The 22,129-nt window shown below is 36.8% G+C and overlaps 2 protein-coding genes across 2 annotated transcripts; one reads left to right on the top strand and one right to left on the bottom strand.

Annotated features, from left to right (window-relative positions):
- The first annotated feature begins 3,774 nt into the window (after nucleotides 1-3,774).
- On the top strand, nucleotides 3,775-11,951 carry LOC104892743 (uncharacterized). Its single transcript, XM_010678728.4, has 2 exons — nucleotides 3,775-4,805; nucleotides 11,498-11,951. The coding sequence occupies exons 1-2, from the start codon at nucleotides 4,065-4,067 to the stop codon at nucleotides 11,627-11,629; spliced, it is 873 nt and encodes a 290-aa protein (XP_010677030.2). The 5' UTR covers nucleotides 3,775-4,064; the 3' UTR covers nucleotides 11,630-11,951.
- LOC130590924 (uncharacterized) lies at nucleotides 6,090-6,982 on the bottom strand. The gene has a single exon (XM_057393708.1). The coding sequence runs from the start codon at nucleotides 6,898-6,900 to the stop codon at nucleotides 6,274-6,276; it is 627 nt and encodes a 208-aa protein (XP_057249691.1). The 5' UTR covers nucleotides 6,901-6,982; the 3' UTR covers nucleotides 6,090-6,273.
- Nucleotides 11,952-22,129: the final 10,178 nt, after the last annotated feature.

Genomic DNA, 22,129 nt, shown 5'->3' with positions numbered 1-22,129 from the left:
CTTAGGGGCCATGAACACAATGTGAAAGATTTAAGGAAAGAAATACCTGGTTCTTGGTTCGCCTGGAGTTGATGGAGCACCTGAAGAAAGGGCCGTTCTTGAAGACAATGAATTTTTGGTAATAATGGGAGAGAGAGAAACAAATGGGTGGAAGATGAAAAGATGAAAAGACAAATTAATGATGGGTTGGCTTTAAATAAGGATGCGTGTTAGGTTGGTGAAGGGGGTGGTTGTCCCAAGGTGGATGATTGACGGTTCTCCAAAAGGGTGATTTTAGGACACGCGTCAATCAGGGGTAATTGTTGGGCCCCAAATCTTTGTGCTTTTGGCGGTATTTTGGGTTCACTTTGAAATTGTATTTGCATGGCAGTTGGGCTGAGAAATGATGCGCGCATGACCAAGTCAAGCAGCAGTTTATTTTGGCATTTTGGCAGTTGACAAATACAAGGAGATACGTTGAGATTCGGCTGACGTGGCCCATACATGAAGGAACAACTTAAGTTGCAGCTGGGAATATTCTTAGATATAAATATGTAACTAGATGTAAACCTAGCTTCTCTCTCTCATTTTTCTTTAGCACACAATCATATTCTCTAGACTCTCCACTACTATAGCTCCCATTGTTAAGAAAAGCTTTCCATTGTAACTTATCATTATATTGACGCCGTCGGCATATTATTGGATTGTTGATCAAGAGCACCACCCGCGGTTTTTCCCGTCAATTGGGTTTTCCGCGTCAACAATTCTTTCGTCTTTTTACTTTGTTATTTCCTTTACGTATTTCATTCATTCGTTAATGTTGATTGCAATAGTATAAAGATCTCATTGTTGGTCCCCCTTTTCTTTTGTGTACTTGATACAAAATCGGCATAAACATTACCAATTGTTCGTGATTATCCAACTAAAGATCATCTAAAATTGATTTAACCATGATGGTGACAAGCTACGGCTAACATAATAATTCATTTATTCATTATAACTACCCATCTTAATTATATGAATCAGTAAGTACGAGTCAATTACAGTTGATTCAATAGAAGAGTAAGGAAATATGGGAGAGGAGATGGAGACAAATGGGTGTACTTGAAAACTAAGAGATACTAGACTACTAGTAGTTTGTTATTGGTTTTCTTTTTTAGTTTTCGTTTTTTGTACTTTTTTTTTAAAAGCTAAAAAAACAAAGATATGGAGCTATAAAAAGTAGTTTTCATTTTTTTTTTTTTAAGTTTCAAAATAAACATAATTAGTAATTTAGTATAAGTATAGGTATAGCTAATATAAATCCATTGTGCAAAGATATCATATAAATTTTTTTTGAAAAAATAAACAAAAACTGAAAATTGATAATAATACTGAACAAGTGTTAGACTACTTGTGAATTTTATTTAGAAAATTTGTGAGAAACAATCTCATGAAACACTCTTTTCGAAAATTGCGTAATAAAAAAAGTTGCGAAAAACTTCCTTGTTATGACATTACGGTGGCAAAAAAATGTTGATTATTAATTGAATTTCGGCCAGCTTACTAGATTTTTGGCATTTTGACTTCTTATCTCAATTTCTCTTCTATAATTGAAAAAAAAAGAGTGATGGAAATACATAATTCTCAACTCCATATTGATGTCTGAGGTGAATATTGCTGCAGCAATGCCAATTGACTGATAGTGTGGTTGAGAAATGAAAATTGAACAAATAAAGGGAGGGAAAAGGAAGACAGAGTCATAGAGAAAAAGTCAATTCCTCATAATTTGATTAAATGGCCGGAGATTTTGGGTGATAGGAGTACCTTTTATTTCAATTACTTCACCAATAGGGACCACTATCATCAATGAGAGCTGGACAATGCTTTATTTACTCGGTGGATAGTTAACCCATCAAAATTTATACTAATATATTACTCGGGAGTTTTACTCCATGTAATTCACAACAATAAATTTTTTTAGAAATTGCATAGTGTAAGGTTTGATCCCAGAACTTCAAGAACATACGCTAAAGTCTTAACCACTAGACCAAATAATATTTAGTGTTATCATCTTAAATTATAATTTTAATAATTGAAAATTTTCCGTACCCGGGGCATAGCCCGGGCCTAATAACTAGTTAGAGAATTAAAACTGATAAGGTAGATTCTACTATCTATTTGTTTCTACTTATAGTGAGTTGTTGGCCCACTGGATAGATTAAAAAAAATTCCCATAAAAGCAAATCGTTTTTTCTTTTCTTTTGTACATGAATGAGAGCAGGTCGTTGATGGAATAGGATTGTAGCCGACAGATCAAACTTATTCGTCAGGAGGAAGGGCGAAGCATGAAGGTTTATAGAAGGTGGGGAGTCGAGGTGTTTTTTTTTTTCCTCAAAGATGTTAATGTATTGTGCAAAGAAATTTACTAAAGATGGAATATATAATTTGCTCTTACTATTTACAAAAGGTTCGCCAAAATGTTGTAAAGACATCATTTGTTGCATTTTTTTCATAAATAACAAGTCACATATTTTTTGAAAGTAATATTGATTCATTAATTTAAAATCCTACGACATATATAACAAAAGTCAAAACTAACAAATACATATCAAAATGAAATAAATACAATTCTAACATGACAAAACCACGATAGCTGAGGAGATTTAACACTTTTGAAAACCCTAGACTTTCACGTTAATGTTTGATGCTTCTACAACGGAGTCTAACGATCTTTTCCAGTTTTAAAATTGGAAAAAAAATTCGATCAACAAATTATCCTCTTGAATTAACAAAAAAACCAAAGATAATGTCCCCAAAATCTTACATAGAAAGATATAAAATCCAATATATAAATAGATACAACCCAATAAATGAGTAGAAAAACCCTTCATGAATGAGACTAACGTTTATTAGAAAGAATAACGAAGTGATAGTAACAAAATGAAAAATAGGCTACTATTATCCAAAAGGGTGACGGTAGCCCATAAATTGAAAATTAGGGTTTTTTTTGGGAGAGAAGAGAAAAGAGAGAAAAGGGGAAAAGAAGACACTCAATTTTTGGTTTAATGAGAAAGTCACATTATATATCTTATAACATTATTAGCCATGTGCTTAAAGAAATCAGAGCAAAAGTGTGGCAATAGTTACCTTTTTGCTGCTTTTTTTCCATACAATGGAAGTGAAGGAAGAGAAGACCAACTTAATAATTTGTATATATCCATTAGAGGAAGAGGTGGTAGCTCAGTGGAGAAACATCTTGAATTTCAGGATATTGTCCAGGGTTCGAATCAATATTTTCCAGGAAAATGATTATCCACATTTTCAATTATTTGGTTGGACAAGAAATATAAAAAGGAAAACTAAGATGGAAAAAACCTTTCCATACCTTTGCATACATTTCCCTCCATAATTTTTTTTTTAAAATTATTCTCTTCCACTCTTATTCCCAACATCTCAATTTTCCCTTTTCAACATAATAGTTTTCCATCAAACTAAACACAAAATAACTAAAATTAATAAATATTTTCTATTAAATCAAATAAACCTTGATAAAAGGAGCACCTCCTCAAACCAAAATAGAAAAATGTCCATATCAAAATGAATAGGCTATGAGCAATTCCTAGCCTAGTGGTTAATAATAATACTATAGTAACCACATCATTCAAGTCTCAAGGCATAGTTAAATGACTAAACTACTCCCTTTTAGGCTTTAGTGGGTCAATGGATAAGGAGGCACATATCAAGGTCCTCTCCTACGTACACGTATGATACCCCCCAATTTCCAATTCCATCTTCTTCATTCGTCACTTCATATAACACTCTTTCTTTTTTTCTTCGCTACAAAAATCCACTCTTTTTCCCCTTTGTTCTTTTCCTACAGGAAAATCCAACTTGGAGAAGAAATCTCAAAAGAAAAAATTCAAGGAGAGAGAATCTGGTACCTTCCCTTTTCCTTTCAAATCATCCTATGGATTACCCACCTTTTGAATTCTCTCTCCTACTTTTTGATTTGGTTTAATTTCAATTTATGACACTATTTTCAATCTCTTCTTCTCTAAAAAAAAAAAAATTAGGGTTTTTCGTTTCTCCCCTTTTCTGGAAAAATGGATGATTGGGACTGGGAATTGCTTCACGATTCTCAAGAAACAGAGGTGGAAACTGATGTGAAAATTGAAGAAAAACCCAGAAATTTAGCTTCTTCTTCAGATGATGATACTGGTGTAATTCGTTCTGATTACTTTTCCCTCGATTCGCATCATAAGTATGTTGAGGAAGAGGAAGATTCATCGGATAATCCGAGTTGGATTGATCCAAGTGGTACCAGTTTGGCTGGTAGAGGAGAGAGAATAAGTAGTAATAGTAGTACCAATTCTGATTCCACTGATCCTTCTGATTCCCGTAATCTCCTTTTATTGATTGATCCTCATTCCGATTGCGCTGTTGATTATTCCGGTGCAAATGGAAGTGGGAATGGGGTTGAGATTGATGACACAACATTCAATACCCAAGAAGAGGGAGGAGAGGAACATGTAGAGGATGGGAGTGTAGTTGATCATCAGCAATTGAATTCGAATTCGAATTCGCATTCGAGTGGAAGTGTGGTGGAGGAAGGGGAGGAGAACGGAAGTGGGACGTTTTCGGAGTCGAATGAGGAGAAGAAGGTAGTGTGGTGGAGGGTGCCTTTGGAAGTATTGAGGTATTGTGTGTTGAGGGTGAGTCCTGTTTGGTCTTTATCAATGGCAGCTGCGGCGGTTATGGGTTTCGTGCTTTTACGACGCCGGTATCTGTATAAGATGAAGCGTAAGACTCTTGGATTGCAACTTAAGGTCATTGTTGATGATAAGGTCTGTACTCTCTTTCCACTGCTTATTATGTACTTACATCTTTTATACTTGCAATTTTCTTGTTTGTTTCCCAAAATCTATTCCTTTATTGTTAATACTCTATTAGTGTTATGTTGTTTATTAGTTGCCTTTATCTTATTAGTTATTATAGTGTAGAAAATAATAGTTTCAGATAGTTGCTGCTTGTTAATTGTTATAACTTTCTGTTTTTACTGTTATTATTCTGGTAAATCCTGTATTGCCCGTTGCAGCTATATATCTACTGGTTTAACTATAGAATATAGATTCAGTTGAGGAATTCTTGATTAATCGCAGGTGTTTTATTTCCAAAAGTACCCATTTATATAGTCTGGAAAATCCAGAATTGGTCCTAGATATACCCAGAATATCATTTAATTTACAAGTAGGTGATAGATTAATTATTGTTCAATGGTGGGTTTAATGTGCTTGGGCACACACAAACAAACTCACCCCTTTGTCTCTATTCTACCTTAAAATAAAAATGTTATTCTAAGCAAGTCTTTAGCATACTTTTTTTGTGAGGGGTTAGTTTTTAGCATACTTTGTCATTGTTGATCACCGGTAGCTATTGGAGTTGTGATCTAAAATTCTATCTTGCGCACGTTTTTCTTGTTTCCGGTATCATGAAAGTGTTGTTTTGAAGAAAATGCAGCGGTTGTATTTCAGAAATGTCTATTTATGGATCTTATTGAAAATGAAGGCATATTAGGCTATTCAAAGCATTTGGATTAGTTCTGAAGCATCTAGGAGTCAGAATTTTCTGCAAAAAGTTGGGTCATCAGTCACACAATTTGATATTGTGCTTTCAACATTAGTCAACCACTAGTATCATCATATCATGAAAGTTTTGGACATGATTAGATAAGAAAATGATAGGATAATTTTTAATAGCTTAGTTTGGCCATTGTAACAGTAAATTAGAAAGTATCTTTATAATTACTTTTATAAACTACAAGGGTTGAAAAGTTAAGGGTAGGTGAGACATAGGTTAACCTTTTCCTCTCTATTTTACCCTTGTTAGATGGCTAATAGCTAGCTAAATAATATTACTCTTTTTCTTTTGCTGGGATATATCTTGAGTAGTTTAACTAGCAGATTAAAATATCTGAAGGAAACATTTATAGAGGGTGGGGGAGTTAAGACTTAAGAGTAGTTGAAATGAGTGAAATGTTATCAAAAAGTTGTGCTGGGACGAAAAAAGAAAAACACTTCCTTGTCCTTTTGGTTCTCTAAGTGAAATACGTTCTCCCAGCCAGTGGCGGAGCCAGGATTCTCAAAGTGGGGGGACAAAATTCGACCGTCAAACATTCGGAAAAAAATATGTAAAAAAAAACAATACACCATAAATTGTTTAATACTTAATGTTTTACATTCAAATTTCCAAAATGCTTATAGTCTTACAATCTAAGAAAAATGACAAAAAAAAAAATTAAACTAAAAATAAAAATTACAACTTCATCCTTCGGGTCTTCATATTTTGAAAGTGATCAATGATTTTTTCATCGGGAACTTGTAAGAACACATCCTTCTCAATAAAAGTTACCAAACAATCATTCATAAATTGATCGCCCATGCTATTTCGCAACTTATTTTTGACACATGTCATTGCGGAAAACACCCTTTCAACACTTGCCGTAGCAACGGGAAGAATCAACATCAACTTGATGAGCAAATATACAAGTGGAAAATTCTCATGCCTCTTTGTTTCAACAAGCATCATGGAAAGAGAATTAAGATCTTGCAAACCACAAAATCTTTCATCACTTAACATATTATCCATGAATACATCAAGTTGAAGTTCAAGAGCCATCACATCAACACTAGAAAATTCTTCGGGATAAAAAGAGGCAAGTTTGAGAATCTTTTCTTTGTCAAAGGAAGAGAAATTACCTTTGGGACTTAGGCAAGTCATGCATGTAAGTAGCTCCATGTTCCTCTCATTAAATCGATTATCAAGTTCTTGAAGATGCAAATCAATCACTTCCAAAAAAATTCCAACTCGAAAATGATGTAGATTCGTTGCTTGTTCAACAAAACGCCTTGATCTTCCTTGGGGAACATAAAGAGCATCCATGTTAGGTACTTCAACTTTGTGCTTAGTTGAAAATGAAGTAACTTTGTGTAAGAGTGTCTCCCATCCTTGTTCCCTTATTTTTTGCAACACATTCTTTGTGGAATTAACAAGTCCCATGGCATTCACAATATCTTTCTCTTTTCTTTGCAAAGCAACACACAAATCATTTGTGTACCCAAGTATAGTCAACATCAAATGAGCCATAAAAATAAAATCAAATGACTCCAATGAGCCTAAAACAATTTGAGCTTTGAACTTGTCTTCCGACGAACCATGTTTCCCAATATACACAAGTACCTCAACAATAGAAGGAAACAAGTTGATGATATTTAAAAGACACTTGAAATGAGACCCCCAACGCGTATCTCCGGGCCTTTTCAAACCAAGTTCTTGATTCAAACCCGTTCCACTATCAATTTCCCCAACCTCTAATGCTTGAGCCACATGTTGAGCTTGGCTTTGTCGAAGCATGTCCCTTCTTTTACAAGAAACTCCAATCACATTTAACAAGTTTGCAAGTATCTCAAATAACCAACCACAAGTATCATTTTTTTTAGCAACGGCTACTAGTATAAGTTGGAGTTGATGAGCAAAACAATGTATGTAGTAGGCTCTCGGAGTATCGTTCATGATTAAAGTCTTAAGACCATTTACTTCACCTCTCATGTTGCTTGCACCATCATAACCTTGTCCTCTTATCATAGATGGACTCAAAGAATGCTCCACAAGTAAAGACATAATGGCATTTTTAAGAGACAAAGCGGTAGTATCGCTAACATGAACAATACCCAAAAATCTCTCCATAATCCTACCACTATCACGATGCACAAAACGCAAAAGAAGAGCAAGTTGTTCTTTTTGAGACACATCACTTGATTCATCGGCCAATATAGCAAAATAATCATCACCAAGCTCTTCTATTATGCATTTAGTGGTTTCTTTTGCACAACAAGTAATAATGTCCTTTTGAATCGGAGGAGAAGTCATTTGACAATTCTTAGGAGCATTTTCTAATGTATGTTTTTTCACTTCTTCAACCCTTTCCCCTAACCATCTCAAAAGCTCAAGAAAATTACCCTTATTATAAGACTCATCACTCTCATCATGTCCACGAAATGCCAACCCTTGGCGCAAAAGAAATCGTAAACAACTCAAAGATGCTTTCAAACGAATATGATATTCCTTTTTTGTCACCTCACTTACATTGTCAAACACATTCACAATTGAAGTCTTTTTTCCATCTCTTAAATTCACATACTTTTCATAAGCAAGATTATGAGCACTTTTTACACCACCAACATGCTTCTCAAATCTTTCCGGTTTATTCCATGCCCTAAACCCTCCATCAACAAATGCATCACCCCCCATATTAATTTCGACATCATTCTTGAACAAGTAGCACACAAAGCAAAATGCAGCATCTTTATCAATGCTATATTCAAGCCAATCCCATTTCTTGAACCAATTAACACTAAAACGACGTAAACCGGAAACATCCATATCAATATACTAGTATTACTAGTATTTGAACCACCAACATCCATATCAACATCATGAGTTTGAGGAGAGGTAAATGAAGGAGATTCATTTTGAGGTGTTTCACTATGAGCGGGTGAAGAAGTTTCTTGAGATTTCATTCTTTTAAAGAGAAATTGTCGAAGATCGGGTTGTTTTCCCTTAGCCTTGGACTTGTTAGAATTAGGTGGATGTGAATCACAATCACTTGACATTTCCTATTAAATTGATAAACCTTAATCAATTACATATCAAACTAATCAAAGTATTCCTCTTCAAACAATCAAACCAAAATCCACATTCCACAATCACAAATTAACATTTTACAATCAACAAATCAATCAAGTAATTCACAACCAAATAATGTAAATTGTAAATTTAAAGTATTACCTTAAAAAAAAAAACTAAAACTAAAACTTAGGGTTTAGGGTTAGTTAAGATTTTAAGAAAACTTACAAACTGATTTATGCTTGCTTGGGCCCTTGGCCGTGCGTGAATCGGAAGTCGGAGGCCGGCGAGTCGCTGAGTCAACGATGGGTGGCCGTGCGTCGGTCGTTCGGTGCGTGAATCTCCGGCGAGAGTTCGCAATTCGCTTGAATCGCTTCTTGGCCTTCTTCTGCTGTTCGATAATCGATAGTTCGAGTCTTCAACTCTTCACTTCTTCGCGTCGGCGTGAATCTCCGCCTTCTCCGGAGTCCGGTCGACAGTCGGTACACCGGCAAGGGTCCCTCTGACTGCAGCGTGTTATTTTCTTCCTCAAAGACCCAGTCTCTCTCTCCTCTTATTTCTTAAGCGTTTCTTTTTTTTGCTTTCAAAAATTTCACGCGTCCCTCTGACTGCAGCGTGATTTTTTTTTCATTTTTTTTTTTTTTTTTTTTTTTTAAGAAATTATTTTTTTAAAGTGGGGGGACATCTGTCCCCATGTCCCCCCAGCTGGCTCCGCCACTGCTCCCAGCTGAAATTCAGTTGTTATAATGGAAGCGAGAAAAGGTTAGCTCTTTGACGACAATGGAAACATAGTTTACTAGAGAAACCATGTCTTTAATGTGTTGCTGGAATGTCAGTACAACTCTTTATCAATTTCAATTCTGTATTGGGAAGAAAGCAGATGGAATGACAAACGGTCACTTTCACTTCTTTGTCAAAGTAGGTTAAGTTTACCAATTCACTCTATTTTTAATAATGTGATTCACTTGCCCAAATTTGTCACTTTTTTCTCCGCTCCATTTTCTTTTTTCATTTTTATGCAACAACAAAGCCTACACATATGTGCTTGTTAGAGGGTGACTTGCCCGAGCACTTAAGACTCGTTTGGTTACTGCTGGAACTTAATTAATTTCCATGGGAAGTCTTATTTCATGGGAAGTAAATTCCCTTGTCTATTTCCTAGGAAGTGGCTTTGGGTGTTTGGTTGAGCATAGGAATTTGTAATTGACACATGAATTTCTAATCACCAATGGGGAGGGGGTTGGTGATTAATTTCCTACCCTTCATAGGAATTTCCATTTCCTTAGAAATTCTATTTTTCATGAATTCCCTATTTCTTGCATACCAAACCACTATTCTATTTTGTACTTCCTAAGAAATCCAAATTCTAGTGGAATTTGAGGTGAACCAAACGACATCTTAGTAGAATATAGATGGTTCCATTTATGTATGACTTATGTGAGAACTTACTCTTTACCTTCTGTTGAGTTTGGGGCCAGGCTGCTAGGCTGCACAGCTGTACACATATTTGAATACTTAAGCTCATGATCTGAGACACTGTTTCTTTCTTCTAATACCTTGGCGATTTGTTGCATTACTCACATGAGCATTTCCTATATATTCTATTATCCAGAGTGGGAGTGAACTAATCAGTTGATTAACCTGATAGATTTTTTTAGGCCAAGATTTTCTCGCTGATGGTCCTTTACCATGCTGTTATGTATTGCAACATTTGTTGTACAAAATTTAGCTAAGCTACTTTCATGGGCTATCAGTCTCTCGTAGATGACAGTTGACACCGTACTTTCTTTTTCATGCTATAATTGAAGTTTGGTTATTTCTGTTAACCTAGCCTATCTTTTACTAGTGTGTTTTGTTGGTTGCCGTGACATCTTTAACTTCAGTTGAAGCTGTGGAAAATGCTAGTAGTTATGGAGCCTTTGGCCTGTTAGTGTATAGTTTAGTCTTTCAACTTGTGATATTGAGGTGTTGGCACTATTCCTCATTTTTCTCTTCTTAATTGCACTTCTAGGGATGAAGGATAGAGAAAGTAGGCACCCTTTGTGAGAAATAAAGCGACCCCTTGAACCTATCTGATACTGACACACTAAACCTTTTCTGTCAGTTTAGGTAAACCTCTTCAAGTAGCAGTGAGATAACTTTGCATTTCTGGCTGTATGTATATGAGCCACTTGAAACTTGTACTGCAGTATAAGCGAAGCTTGTCATTGTTTCCTCTGCTCTAAAATGTTCAATGCTCTTTTTTTTGGGTGGGGAAAATGAATCATCTGTATGCATTGTTCTCTCTATACTCTTTTTGCCCTTAATAGGTTTATTGGATCCTTTGCAATCTTCTGGAAGGACCATAATTAGAATAATTGAGACTTTTAACTATGTTCTGGAGTAGCCATATCTTAAATATTCATCATCTTTTGGGGACAGAGGAACGGGTATGCTACATCACTGCAGTTGCAGTTGGGTAGCAAGCAGATTATATGATCACTTACCGAGCAATTTATTGCTCCCATGATTAGAAAGGACCTAATCAAGCTTGCGTTTGTTCTAAAACTGAGCACGTCCTGTGCTCTTGGTGTAAAAATACTGTAGATCTCTCTGATAAGACATTTTGACAAGTGGTATAATGTGTTGAGTTGTGAGATCTACTTAGGAGCCAAGCAGGGTCAAAACCACAAGAAAGTTATTATGCTACGCGAAAAGTTAAATGTATTTAGCGAATATAATGTTTAGCTGATGATGCTCTAATTATCAATCCCTTGTCAACTTTATGTCTTTATCAACAGAATATAGCTTTTGTAGAGGAAATTTTCATATGGGTGACTCCTTGACACTACTGTATGTTTTTTATGTTTTGCAGAAGGTATCTCAGTTCATGAGTCGTGCTGCACGGCTTAATGAGGCATTTTCGGTGGTGAAGCGGGTACCAATTATACGGCCTTCATTGCCAGCTCCTGGACTGACTCCATGGCCGGTGGTAAGCATGAGATAGGCCAGACATCCTGATGAAAGGGGAGCTTTTATTTTGCCTCTGAGGTCAGAGATATTGTATGCTTAGTGCTGTGGCTTGGTTCTGTACTCACTACGTGTAGTCTTTGTTTCCTTGTTTCTTGAACTAAAAGATTTGTGTTGTATTCCTCTAGTACTGGGTTTAGATTTTCAAACTTTTACTGTTTTAAGGTGGTTGTACTGGCCTATAGATATTCCTCTTTGTACCAAAAAAAATGTTTGGCTTGTTTTGTAAATTCACTGGAAGATATACTCCCCCATCGATAGCGTTGATCATTATATATAAGGCGTGAATCTTGTGAATATATTGGTTTCCCTCCTAGTTCTTTTGTACGTATAAAACTAAGTATGACTGAATTTTTTTTTTTGGGGACCCCTATTGGGAACTCCTTGGTAAGAAGAATCCTACTGCACCAATATCTTTCGCAGGTCAGCCAGTTCAACTATACATGTCAATGCTTGAGAGTAGGGGAAAATAAGAAAATTCCTGCTCCCAAACATTAGTAGGTAGTGGGGTTCGAATCTGTAACCTCAAAGTTATAAGGTCCACCACCTGCACCAAGCAAGCTTGATTGCGTATGAGTGAATGAGGGAAAGGGAATTGGAGGGTTATGAGTGAATGAGGGAAAGGGAATTGGAGGGGGTTATAAGGTATTGAGATTTGTGTATATAACGTGTATTAGGGTGATACTAAGAAAAGACATGCAAGATTGTAATTACCAAGCAAAGCTTGGTCTAGTGGTCAAAAAGAACCTGTCAATTTCAAGATTGGGGTTTGATCCTCACTAAGAGCACTTTGGGAAAGGGTTTCTTTACTTTCCCCTTAATTTCAAAGTGCAGGCCAGGTTAACCTGCGAGAGGTGTTGGTCTGACACTCTGATAGGTCTTTTATCTTACCATGAGGCTTCCAATGGAGCCAAAAAAAGAAACTTCTTTTTAATTTTTTGTAATTTTATTTCTCCTTTTAATAATTCCCAAACAAGTTTAATATATAAATGAAATGCAATTCTGAAGTTTTATCGACGAGTATCAAAATCATAATGTGCATTTATTTGCTTAATTTTGCCCTGCTGCAACTTGTGAGGGTGATGTTTTGCGTGCATTAAATTGTTTTGGCATAAACTTCCAACCAAACTTAACGTACTAGACCAAATTGAGCGCAACTGGTTGAGACTTGGTAAGACAGTTGGTCCTGAATTATGAAGTTTTTTCGTGTTTAAATTGCTCTTTAAAAGTTTTGGCACTCTATTGTTTCTGATAGAGACCACTATTCTTTTTGCCATGTACTAAGATTCTATTACCACGTAAAAATAATCTGTTATGAGTTTTGATTAATTTTGGGATATTTTTGGCAACTATCATTTTAATCATTTAAAATGATGGAATGTTCCAATTCTCTTGTTTGGGTACTCTATAAAATTAAATTTGAATTGGGTCAATTCCAATACAATTCCAACCCAAGTTCAAAACACGTAGTATATATTCTACCCCCTACCCATGTTATTTCAAAATTCTCTCCCATTTTATTTTCTCTTTCCTCTAAGTTCCCCATTATTTCTTCCATTCCCTCTCCCACCGCCGGCAATTCCACCCCATGCGCAAATTCAAATTCAATTCCCATGTTTTTCAAACGAGTTTGAGGAATTGAATTTGGAATTCAATCCTCATGTTTTAAAACGAGTTTGAGGAATTAAAATTGGAATTCAAATGCATGATTACAATTTTTAAAATTGAAATGAAATTCGGATTTTCAAACAATACCCAAAGTTAATCAAAATTCTTGATTCATATTATTGAGATTTGAGCGTAAAAGTTTATCTTCCTCGATATGTATTATTCATACTTCCATTTATCTTTTGTCAATTTACAACATTAAATATTAGTTAGTTTTTTTTTTCTTGACAAAGGGGGAAAAACCAGAATTTAAAAACTAGTAGTGGTGAATTGCGAACAAGTTCTAGCACACTGTTGAGCTATATCATGCGCTCCTTGAATTTATTGGCGATTCACCTTTAAGAGAAAACACCGTGAAAAGGATAAAGCGTCTTGCTTGATCTTGTTAATAGTCTACAAAAGCGATGTCGGCACCGCTAAAGAGGATTCTAGCGCAGAGTGCTGAACTAGCTAAATCATATGTACCACCTCCCTTTGCAATAAGCTGCAAGGAAGAAGAGGGGAAGTGAATATTCAAAGCACCACCCATCACCTTTGTTTCTTTCTTCCATGCTGCATCAAAGATGATTACATATTGTGGATTGCTAGACTGAGTTGTCCCTAGATGAACCCCAAGAAAGCCTGGCGGAGCATGCAGATCTTGTTCCGGTGGATGAAGAAATTTGAGATTGTTAAAACACGATAAAGATGCAAGTTGAGAGTCTACTTGAGTAATATCCTGAAGTTGTCCTTAAACGCAGGCCACATCAGGGTCTTTACTCCGAAAAGGGCGCTCATTGCAATGCAGCCATAAACTCCAAAGGGTCCAAATAAACCTTTTAAGGTTTGAACCCTGTGTATCATCCTTGCTATTAAAAAGCAGGATATGTGTAGCAACCCAATCGGAGCAATGAATTGGGCTACCATGTTGAATTTGAAAAGGAAGGGTGAGTTGTTGCCAAGTCTGTTGAGCTACGGGACACTCTTGAAAAAGGTGTTGTAGAGTTTCAGTTTCTTGATGGCAAATGTCACAATAAAGATCAATAGGGATCTTTCGTTTAACTAGCTGCTCCTTTGTAGGTAATCTATCAAGCAAGATGCGCTTGAGAAAGTATTTCCATTTTGGTAGGATAGGGAGATGCCATAGAATTTTATAAGAGAACGTATTGTGTCGGACTCGTCCGACCATAATCTTTGGTCGGACGACTTTCAGGTGGTTCCAATTTTTTTTCAGTTAGTCTTAATTTTTTTTCAGGTAGTCTTAATTTTTTTCAGGTAGTCTTCATTTTTTTCAGGTAGTCTTCATTTTGTTTTCAGTTAGTCTTCTTTTTTTTTTCAGTTGGTTTTTGTACTTCAGTTAGACTTACTTTGGGTTTCAGTTGGTCTTTATTCTTTTTCAGGTAGTCTTCTTTTTTTTCAGGTAGTCTTCATTCTTTTTCAGGTAGTCTTCATTTTTTTTCAGGTAGTCCAACTGAAACAAAACAAAGTCCAACTGAAAGAAACACAAAGTCCAACTGTAAGAAAACAAAGTACAACTGAAAGAAAACAAAGTCCAACTGAAAGAAAACAAAGTCCAACTGAAACAAAACAAAGTCCAACTGAAACAAAACAAAGTCCAACTGAAAAACAAAACACTAACCTCTGCTGATTTTTCGAACGCCAATACTAATGGCGGCGAAACCGACATGTATGTAACCTTGTACTTCTCCACAGTTTTCAACATCGTTTCGAAATCGAACCTCGCCATTAAAACCAACGTCTCCGCCATTGCTACCGCCCTAAGCAGCATGAAGAATCCGAATAAAAATAGTAGTAGTATTAGAGAGAAAAGTGTAAGTTTCTGCATTTTGAGATTTTTTCAGTTTTTTTGTTGCTATTATTTGAGTACTGTCAAATGATGAGAGTTTTGATGAAGGAAAATAAGAATGGAGAAAAGTGTCGAAACTTTAGAGGGGAGAGAGAGTGGTATAAATAGGTAGCAGAGAGATGTGAAAGAGGAGAGAGAAAGAGAGGGAAGGTGGATACATAAACGGTAGAAAAAACCAGCGATCAATGCGATGAAGTTCCGGTGAGTTAACTCAACTCCCTTCACTCTTCCCGTTGTCCCTGACGAGTATCAATGAGAGAAGATGTATTGGGCTCAACCCGTCTGACAGTAAACAATACGTCAGACGGTCTGACCCAATACTTTCACATTTTATAAACCTTTAGGGTCCGTTTGGTTGGAAATATGTTAGGCTTGGAAACGGATTGAGGTAACACACTCCCTTATTTTATGTTTGGTTGGGTTATCCATTTTTTTCACTCCCTTACTAGCCCAATTTTGATTCCCCCATCTTGAAACCCTCCTCACACCACATGAAACAAAAAGTAAGGGAGTCATTAGGCCAATGATTCAATTCCTACATCAAAACAAACAAGTGTTTAAAGTAACACATTCCATTTCCATTCCATCCTTTCATCCTATTCCATTCCCTTTCCATTCCCTTTCCATTCCTTATTTTGAACCAAACGACCCCTTAGATTTACTTCCCTTAGACGACTAGAAGAATGAAGAGGGATTTGTTGTTGCAGCAAACATGCATAAGCTGTTTTAGTTGTAAATTGACCAGAAAGGTGATGAGTCCAAACCATAAAATCATCCCTCGACTAGTAGGGAAGTTCAGTTGAGAGCACATCTTTAGCATCTTCAAAAGAGAAAAAGGATCTGACCAAGGCTGTTTTCCATACCTTGTTCTCTACATCAATGAAAACTCTAACACGAGAGTTTGCTATTTGACGTAGGGAAACTGAACCTTTCGCGATTGGAATTCGACCATTTAACCAAGCAGTAGAAAAGGTTTTTAAAGACGCCCCATTTCCAAGCTTCCAAGAGCAATTCTTAAATAATGAACCTTCTGCTATCTGTAGTCCTTTAAAACCCCAAGATCTATTTGCTCCTAACTTGTGAACATACAAACTAGTAGATAAAGATAATGGCTTGATAGAGCGGTAGAAAGTAGACAAGAAACAATTTGGTTTGGTATGCATATACCAAACTTTTTTCATAAGTATGCTTGATTAAGAACATAGAGGGACCGAACTCCTAAACCCCCTAACCCTTTTGGAAGATAAACCTGTTCTTGTTTAACCCACTGGATACTCGATATATCATTGTTTGACCATAAGAAAGCCCTTATCATAGAGTCAAGGCGATTCATTATCGATACAGGTATTTCAAAAACTGATATAATGTGGGAAATCATGGCTATCAGAACCGTGTTGATGAGAATCACTTTAATTGGCATAGAAAGAAACATACTATTCCAACTTAGTAGTTTCTTTGAGAGCATATCAATAAGGAAGTGAAAGTGTGCTATCTTTGAGTGCTGAATGTCCAAGGGTACACCAAGGTGAGAAACAATATTATCCTTACGGTCCATATGCAGAATCCCTTTAAACATACTTTGAGAGCTAGTAGATGTATTTGGACTAAATTTGATATAGAACTTTTGGAAATTTATTTTAGACCCAGAAATGAGGCAAAACCGGTTGCTAATATTCTGTATGTCAAGACAAGTAGCTTGTGATGTTTTAAAGAAAAGCAAAGCATTATCAGCAAAAAACAAGTGAGAAATCGAGGGACCTCGCCTGGCCACTTTTACGCCTTTGAACATATTTAGGTCCTCCCCGGGTGTGAGCATTCTAGAATAAATATCCATACATAAAACAAATAAGTATGGGAAGAGCGGATCACCTTGTCGAAGTCCACACTTTGGATAAAAGGATGGAGAGACAAACCCATTCAGTAGAATTTTGAAGGAGACCGACGACACACATTGCAGGATCCATTTCGTCCAATTAGTTAGGAGCCCATAGGCTTATAAGACTGCCCCAAGAATCTTCCAATATATTCTATCATAAGCTTTGTTAAGATCAATCATAACTGCAGCATACGAATTCGTAGTGTTAGTTTGACGATTAATAAAATGGAGCAACTCTTGAGATAACAACACATTGTTTGTCATGTTTCTTCCTGGAACAAAGGCATGTCGAAATGGAGAGATAAGTGTCGATAGCACAGGCTTCATTCGAAAAACCAGACACTTGGCTATACACTTGTAAATATTATTGCATAGACTAATTGGGCGCAATTGAGACACCTCTGTAGGGTTAGGAACTTTATGTAACATCACTAAGAGGGTATTATTCCATGCTTTGAGAAGAAAACCATTTTGGAAAAAAACCTTGAATTGCCATAGTGATGTCACTTCCAATGAGATCCTAATGCACTTTATAAAACTCGGCCGTAAACCCATCTGGTCCCGGGGATTTAGAATCAACAATCGAAAACATAGCATGCTTAATCTCGTCGGGGCTAAATGGTTGCAAGAGAGCCTCTTGTTGATGCGCAGAAAGTGAGGGTAAATCAAGTTCTCTTAAAACTTGATTCGTTTCATCATTACTACCAGGCGAACTATCATTTGAGTAAACAACCATCCGATAATTTTGCACAATATTCATAATGTGCTGGGAATCGGTAGCCCAGTTGCCTTGAACATCCTTAAGACACATTACATCATTTCTTGTTTTACGCTTGCGGATCTTTGAGTATAATAAATGTGAAGGCCAGTCCCCCAATAACTTCCATTGAATCTTCATCCTTTGTTTCCAATATAGGAAACCTTTTTCTATATTAGGATATGTTAATATAATAGACCGTATATAGTCTTGACCACTAGTCATGGTTTGAACTCGTTGTCCTATTGCTGCAATGTCTGAGCTTAGTTGTTTCCAATTTATCCCATGAAGCTTCTTGTGTTGCAAGCACCAAAATCACAATTTCTTTTGAATTATACTAAGCTTACTTTGAATTACAAACATCAAAGAACCTCAAAAGAACCTTGACCAGACTTCCGTAATAATCTCAATGACTTGAGTCATTTTGAGGCACCATGATTCAATTTGATATGGTCTTTTAGAGCCATGAGATTGATCATACGTAGTATAAATAATAGCGACATGATCCAAGCATAAAATAGATTCATGGTGAACAACATGATCTGGGAATAAGGTGAGCCATAATGTAGTCACATAAGCTCTATCAAGCCTCTCTAATAGTAAGGAATCCCCTAATTGCTTGTTTGTCCAGGTAAAATGTGGTCCTTGGAAGGGTACCTCTAGCATGTTAGATTTCAACCTCCAGCTCACAAAATCATTCCAGCCACGTATAGTACTAGATCCACCAAGCTTATCTTCATGTTTTTCAACTTGGTTAAAATCTCCAATAATCATGCAATAAGGCATAGGTTGCAGGTACTGAAGCAAAAGGTCCTAAACTTCTGCCCTATTATTGACAACCGGGGCCCCATAAAAGAAACAGATATACATTGAATCCCATCAGGTTGACATACAGTATATAAGATAAAATTTTGACAGGCATGGATAACATAGACTTGATAACTAGTAAACCCTAACACTACTAAAACCTCCTCTTGATCCTATAACATCAATACCAGCAACAAAAGTCGGATGCAAGGGAATAAACTTAGTTTGAGCTAGACTAACTGATGTTTTAGTTTCTGACAAGAAAATAAACATAGGTTTATGCGTAGTAAAAAGCCAAAAAACATACGCAAGGGGATTATCACTAGAGATTCCCCTTGCATTCCAAGCTACTATTTTCATAAAAACCTTATAGGCTGTATAAGGTCAGCCCCCACACCTTCAGGAGGAGATAGCAAGAGAACCATGAAAAATTGCAACTCCATGTCATCGTTGTCGTCAGTAGGAACAAAAGTTGAAGTAGATGCTTCATTGTTGCTTTTAAACTTCTTAAAAGAGAGATGAAAATCCAGCCCTACATGACGTTTGGTAGCACTGGAGACTCTCGAAGTAATCTCAATACTAGCTTCAACACCAAAATGCTCTGCCATAGTTATATCTGTAATGGACTTTGGTATCAATTGGACTTCACCTTTATCAATCCACCACATGTTGAAACCCCTTGCTTTCCCACCTTTCCCATTTAACACGACGACGTTTAAGAGCCCAATCAGTGGCAATATAACTCGGATGCACAGTCTCGATATCCGCACAAACAAACTTGCTCCTTGTTAATTCAGGAGCCCTCCTTTTCTTTCTGGGCCATACACTAGTAGCAAGGTGAAATCCATGTAATATAGGCTGGGTTCGAGGAGTTTGTGGGGAGTTTGGAGGGTCCTCCTTTGATATAGGTCTCTCTTGAGAAGGTCATGATTGTGTGAAAGATGAAAAATGCGAATCTGGGGAGTGATGAAATGTTGTTGCAGGGTGAACTCTAGACCGTTGGGCAAACGAATGTAACATAGTACGTAGCCTTTGCCTTGCATGGGAGAGAGAACCAGACTGGGGGTGATACAGGTTGAAAAGGTCGAGATTGGATCACTCTAGCCAGAACGCACCCTTGAGCCACTACCTCCTGAAGAAGGCCCGAATTAATTTGTTCCGAGGCCTCTTGAACTTGAGGACTAAGAGGGACTGGCTCCCCATGCCTTTGTTGGGCCCACTCATCTATACCCAGGGCTTGAAAGAGAGTTAGGAACCTTCTTCCTGGGGACTGGATCAGATACTAGGAGCTGAATAACCTTAAGCTTGAGAAGGATAAAATTGAGCATACAGGTCTGAAGACAGCCCAAACCTTCTTCTTGGGGACTAGATCAGATGTATTTCCTCATTTACTCCCCCTGGAATATGAACTTCCTCATTTCTCAGGGCATCTGCAGGGGAGATAGGCTGGTCACTAAAATTTTCCTCGCCCGAGAAATATTGATCAGAATCCCTAGAGCGCGAGCCTGAAGGAATTTCTTGATGTCCTGAATTATCATCACTTCCTGGATACGAGCGAGGTCGATTCCTTGGATAATCTTCTTGATCTTCAATATGTTGCAATAAATTTACTTGCATGTTCCGAAAACGGAACCGATCCGGAAGTCCTTCAATAATATTTGTGTAATCGGCTAGGCTCATAGGTCCATAAAGGACTCGCCTTTCAGAGTGCTCTAGTTCAGCAACTCGAATTCGAATACGACGGTGAGCTTCGTAATCATACAATTGACAAGATCTCGTATAATGTCCTGCACAACCACACTTTTTGCAAAACTTGAAAACCCCCTCATAATGAAAATAAACCCAAATTACCTGAGAGTTGTAAAGTGGTAAAAAAAAACCTGGGATGAGGGGCTTAGAAAGATCAATTAACATCTAAGCTCGGAATTCCGGGTCAACCGACAAATCTGTCGGTTCATCGGGAATACTTTCAATGAATCCTACATGCCGCAACGCTTGCATGGCCCATGCATTTGATAAATAACCCAGAGGAAGACCAGCTACGCGAACCCAGAGTCTTGCATGGTGAAAATTTATACTTTGAGGAACAACATACCAATGACAAACCCGGAACGTGATTATACGACCATCAATAACTGTTGTATGCTCTTGGAGTAAGGCCTCCACATCTGCTTTATGGCTGCATGTAAATATATAATAGTCTCCAGTTCGCTAAATAGTTATTGAACCACGTTTTACCCATTGCGCATTTATAAGCCCTAAACCAAATTGGGTGCAGGAGGATTGGGGCCAAAGAAATGGCCTAAAGCTGAAAGATTCCAATTTATACGATTTAATGATGAAGGGTCTGGTGGGGGATCAATTAATGCTCCCATACAAAAATTTCGGAACTCAGATGCTCCTTGCATGGTAATATTGAAGAGAATTTTAGAAAGAGGAGAATGAAGATGACAAGACAAGGATGAAGTGGTAGTGAGTAATTGTACTAGAGGATAACTGGAGGTAGTTGTATTAAATAGGCTGAAGAAGTCGCAGTTTTGGAGAACACAAGATTGTAATGTTTGGCGTGCAAATACCTGATTGGTGCTTTCATGCGTGAGAAACAAATGCAAGATCTAGTGGAGCCTATAAAGTGTAAACCTAGTAAATACTATTCCCGGAGAAAGCTACGCAACCTGATTGGGAGAGATGGAAAGTTCTTCCGTATCCTTAAGAACTTTCTAACACATGCAGAAGAGAGAGAAGGAAGGAAATCTGCATGGAACAGTGAGACAGTGTGGAGAAAAGGAAACCCACTTGATGTGAGAGAAGCTCTCGATTGTAGAGGGACAAAACCTTTTTTTTGTTGGGGTGATTGCATAAAGATTTTGATAATATTAGTTAGTTATGGATAAGTAAAAATTGTGAAAATTTGAGTTTATGTAAATAAATAATGATATAATAAATCTAACAAAATTCATTTTACTATGTTTCTTTAATGTATGTATAATATAAAACGGTTGGAGTAGAAAATATAAATAGTGTAAAAAGTAACATGATAGGACTATTTACAAAGAGAAGAAAAGTTTTCTTCTTTACCCTTACTTCATTACGGAGGGAGTTTCAAACAGATTTTTGATTGGAAAGTTATGTTCATAATATTACTTTGTAATGTCATACTTTTATAATTAAATTATGGCTTGTACTTGTGGAAAAATATCAACCCCAAATTACGCCATCTCTATTTTGTTAAATTACATGGGGCATCATCCAAGACTATTAACTATTTAATGTGGATTTCCACATGTAGGAGCAAATGTGTTTGAAGGAGACGCTTACTAAAATAATGCAACATCTACCCGTGGGTATTAGTTAACCCACTAAAAATAAAGAATTTAAAAATTATTAAAACCGATGAGTTGGATACTACTATTTATTTCTTTCTATTTATAGTGGGTTGTTGACTCATTGGGTAGATAAAGTGAGTTAAGGGTACATGAGGGTACTGAACTTTCACAAAAGTTCCAATTAGGGTACTGAACTT

This window comes from Beta vulgaris, chromosome 1 (assembly GCF_026745355.1).
Source record: "Beta vulgaris subsp. vulgaris cultivar EL10 chromosome 1, EL10.2, whole genome shotgun sequence".
NCBI classification, from domain to species: Eukaryota; Viridiplantae; Streptophyta; class Magnoliopsida; order Caryophyllales; family Amaranthaceae; genus Beta; species Beta vulgaris.
The sequence above is the reverse complement of the archived record's forward strand: the minus strand, read 5'-3'. Positions and strand labels throughout refer to the sequence as shown.

Coding starts and splice junctions, on each gene's coding strand:
- LOC104892743 (XM_010678728.4), top strand. CDS start 4,065: ATGGATGATTGGGACTGGGAATTGCTTCACGATTCTCAAGAAACAGAG. Junction 4,806..11,497: donor AGGTCATTGTTGATGATAAG/GTCTGTACTCTC, acceptor TATGTTTTGCAG/AAGGTATCTCAGTTCATGAG.
- LOC130590924 (XM_057393708.1), bottom strand. CDS start 6,900: ATGGATGCTCTTTATGTTCCCCAAGGAAGATCAAGGCGTTTTGTTGAA.